We start from the raw sequence: 3,361 nt of genomic DNA on the forward strand, positions 1-3,361 counted from the left end.
ATCCTTATTAACTTCCTTTGCTTGTGATTCCTTTTTGTCAAACGATTGGAATGACATCTCAATTGGTAATATAATTTTAAATGTTATCTACAAAATTGTTGAATGGGATTCTACATAACTTGATACGTTATTCTTGTGTTGACTTTGGTTGGAAATTAGAATTTTTGTGGACGCAAAAGTTAGACTTTTTGAAAACATTTTGTTCGAAACCATTAGACTTGTACGTACATTTCCAAAATAGTAAAGAGCTAGAACCTGAGCATAAGATATTGGGTTTACCTATCTGATATTTATCTCGCTTTTAAAATATGTTATCATCAGGTACAGTCTTGGCTTTGCGTTTAGAAGCTGTGGCTGGTTACATGTACAGTTGGAAATTAAAGAAGCTGCTTCCCATTATTATCAACTCTTTCGGGTCGATACTATGGCTTATCGGGGCATGTTTTTAGAGTGGGTTAGCACCAAATACGAGGGTCTATTTTTCTCATCATTCCATGCGAGTACTAAATCACGTAAACCATATGCTTATTACCTACCTTTAAATTTAAATTTCAAGTAAATATTAAAAGACAACATCACAGAACTGCTGACAGTTATAATCTGTTTTCTTTTTTATTTAAGAAAAAGTAAGGAAGAAAACCTTATTGGCTGGAACATTATACCAGCTGAGGTGCGTGCTCCGGCTAGCAACATTCAGCGGTTCCAAGTTTACATCTAATTCATATAATTTTTATGGCGTATTACATGTTTCTCCTTAGTAAAGATAAATCAACATGTATGAATTCAAGTTGAGTTTCAAGTTCCAACCCATAATTCTCTTTTATTAATAAAAATCCTATTGCTTAATTTATTAGTATTATTCTATCGTTGCAAGAATTTCCAAGATAAAAATGCCCTGGTTTTGCGTCTTTGCGGAGTCGACATTCGTCCATGTAAGTCGCACGCTATCACCCATGCATGCCCTGTTTAATGTTTTCTACTTAAGGTATGACTAAGTGCTCTCATTTTCTGAGATTGCCCTGAAATCAGTCCAGCCGTGGAAGGATTTTGTGATAAAACAATCTCATAGCCATCGTAAAAAGATTCCATTCCTTCTGCTACTATTTGCCAGACTAAACCACCTCCTATAGTTCCTCCACTTCGCGCTAAGTTATCAATGCTGTCGTAAACTGCGTTCATGTACTCATCTCTCGCGCTTAACGTGTATCCTGGATCTTTACTCGATTTGCCAAATTCGGAAAAAACCAATGGCTTTCTCAGTATCGTCCTTGAATCTTCCCAATGACTAGACATCCACTTTTGTACAAAACCTAATTGTGCATAGTCGTTTTGGCCGGATAACCTGCGAATTTGGATTGCAGCAAAGAAAAGGTTAATATTTGTCTTACCATATAGTAGTTACAACGGTTCCTGCTTTTACCAGTTGTAGGGGGTTTTAGAATGTAAATATTTGAGCTATAGTTAGAGCTTATATATATATATATATGAAACTCACCAAATATCAGGATATGCATGTATGGTAGCAAAGTCGATTTCTTGGATAAGATTGTTTGAAATGAAATCTGTTCCAACTTGGTAACCAGGATTATTTTGCTTCTTCTCTGGCATTGAATCTCCATAAAATCCTTCCATTCCGATCTCGAGCAAGTGTTTGTTGTCAATGGATTTTGTATATGTAGCCATCTCTTGAACCCACCCCTGTACTGTTTTGCCAGAGGTATCAGCTTGGCAACGAGGTTCGTTCATGAGCTCCCATGCCATTATAGTTGGGTCATCCTTATAAGCGACTTTAGTTATGGTGTTGAATCGTGTTAGAACTTTCTGTAGACAAAGAAATCTCATACATTAATACGTCGTCTACAAATACTATTGTATATAAATTATTTGTGAACACCCACGTTTGAAAAACAAATATGACGCATGGGCATGCATTGTTGAATGGATTTACCTTGACATGGTTCTTATAGTACTCCTTCAAAACAGGATTTGTGTAGAAATCATCGTCGCTAGAAATCTGTACGCCCGCACTTTTACCCCACTGTGCATACTGCGGTCTTCCTCCATAGTCATTGTAATTATTTACGAGACTCATAATTAAACGAATTCCGTATTTGCTTGCTTCCGACATGACGAAATCAAGTGCCTCAAACACACGTTCATCGTACACACCAGGTGATATTTGGAGATCAAGAGCTTGATTGCTACCGTCACTAAAAGCCCATGTTCGACATACGGTTAAGCCAGCGGCGGAAGCATCACGGAACACGTTAGAGATTTTGTATCGTTCAGTTGGATCCGCAGCTACGTGCATCATCCAGTATGAGTTGAATCCATTGAACAGAAATGGAGACCCATTGAGCAAAAATTGAGTACCTTCTGTTGTAACAAAACCTGAAACACGAGGACTAGGAACTAATCTAGCAGCTGCAGAAATTCGGCAAACTACAAGAATGAAGAAGAAAAAGAAAACGACTCTAGAAAACTTAGACATCTTTTCCTTTATTTCTGTTAAAAGAAGCAAGAGTTGATATGTTGAGTGGTGTGGGGTTGAAGGGGTTTTTATAGCAAACGCTGAGAGCTTGATCAGAGAAGGAGAGAGAGAGGGGGAGAGATGTAAAATCTTTCGGCGTCAGAAATGGTGGGAAACTATCTGCTGAATTTCTGGTAGTTAAGAAAAGGTAGACGATTCGGTTATTGATTGCATGCATGAATTCTGTTGGAGAAAGAAGCAGAAAAAACTAACAAGGAAGGTGACTGGTAGGAGGACGTGAACTAACGAGGTTGGTGATAAAAGTTTGTTACATTTTGGTTAGAAAGGCAAAAGGGCGAGGAGATCAAAGATATTACATTCTGGGCCATCACCTGTGCATTGGGACTTTATTTATTTGTTTCCATAGAGACGTTTATCTCACCATGTAGGCGCCTAATCTTTTTACAGAACCAGTTTACCTTGAAAAGGATTCTCCTAAATGCCCATGCAATTGCATATTTGTACAACACAGCACAGCACAATGGAAAAACACTTCTCAAAAACTGCTGACGGCAATACCTTTGCATAAAAGCACGACAAGGTAGAAAAAGAAACTAACAATGTATGCAGCTAATAGTTAGTGCATACCTAATGAGACATGTGATCTAATAATTTATAATGTGATAGGCGTATTTTTGAAGGGTTCCAAATCTAGGGTATTTAATTAATAAAGCCGTCTAACAATGCAAAGCATAAATGGAAAGAAAGTAATTACACAGGGAAAATGGTAAAACTGCTTTCGAATAACTTGATGATGCAACAATTTCTATTTTTGCATTCAATATATTAACATGGGGTTCCCTAGGATACATTTGTCGGTATTCCATATGC

The 3,361-nt window shown here is 37.4% G+C and overlaps 1 protein-coding gene across 1 annotated transcript; it reads right to left on the reverse strand.

Moving 5' to 3' along the window:
- Positions 1-654: 654 nt before the first annotated feature.
- Positions 655-2,491, reverse strand: LOC113313009 (mannan endo-1,4-beta-mannosidase 5-like). Its single transcript, XM_026561739.1, has 3 exons — positions 1,949-2,491; positions 1,496-1,821; positions 655-1,342 (listed from the first exon to the last, which is right to left on the reverse strand). Exons 1-3 carry the CDS (start codon positions 2,489-2,491, stop codon positions 967-969), a joined length of 1,245 nt encoding a protein of 414 aa, XP_026417524.1. The 3' UTR covers positions 655-966.
- Between the last annotated feature and the right edge of the window lie 870 nt (positions 2,492-3,361).

The sequence above is a fragment of the Papaver somniferum genome, chromosome 9, assembly GCF_003573695.1.
Source record: "Papaver somniferum cultivar HN1 chromosome 9, ASM357369v1, whole genome shotgun sequence".
Classification (NCBI taxonomy): domain Eukaryota; kingdom Viridiplantae; phylum Streptophyta; class Magnoliopsida; order Ranunculales; family Papaveraceae; genus Papaver; species Papaver somniferum.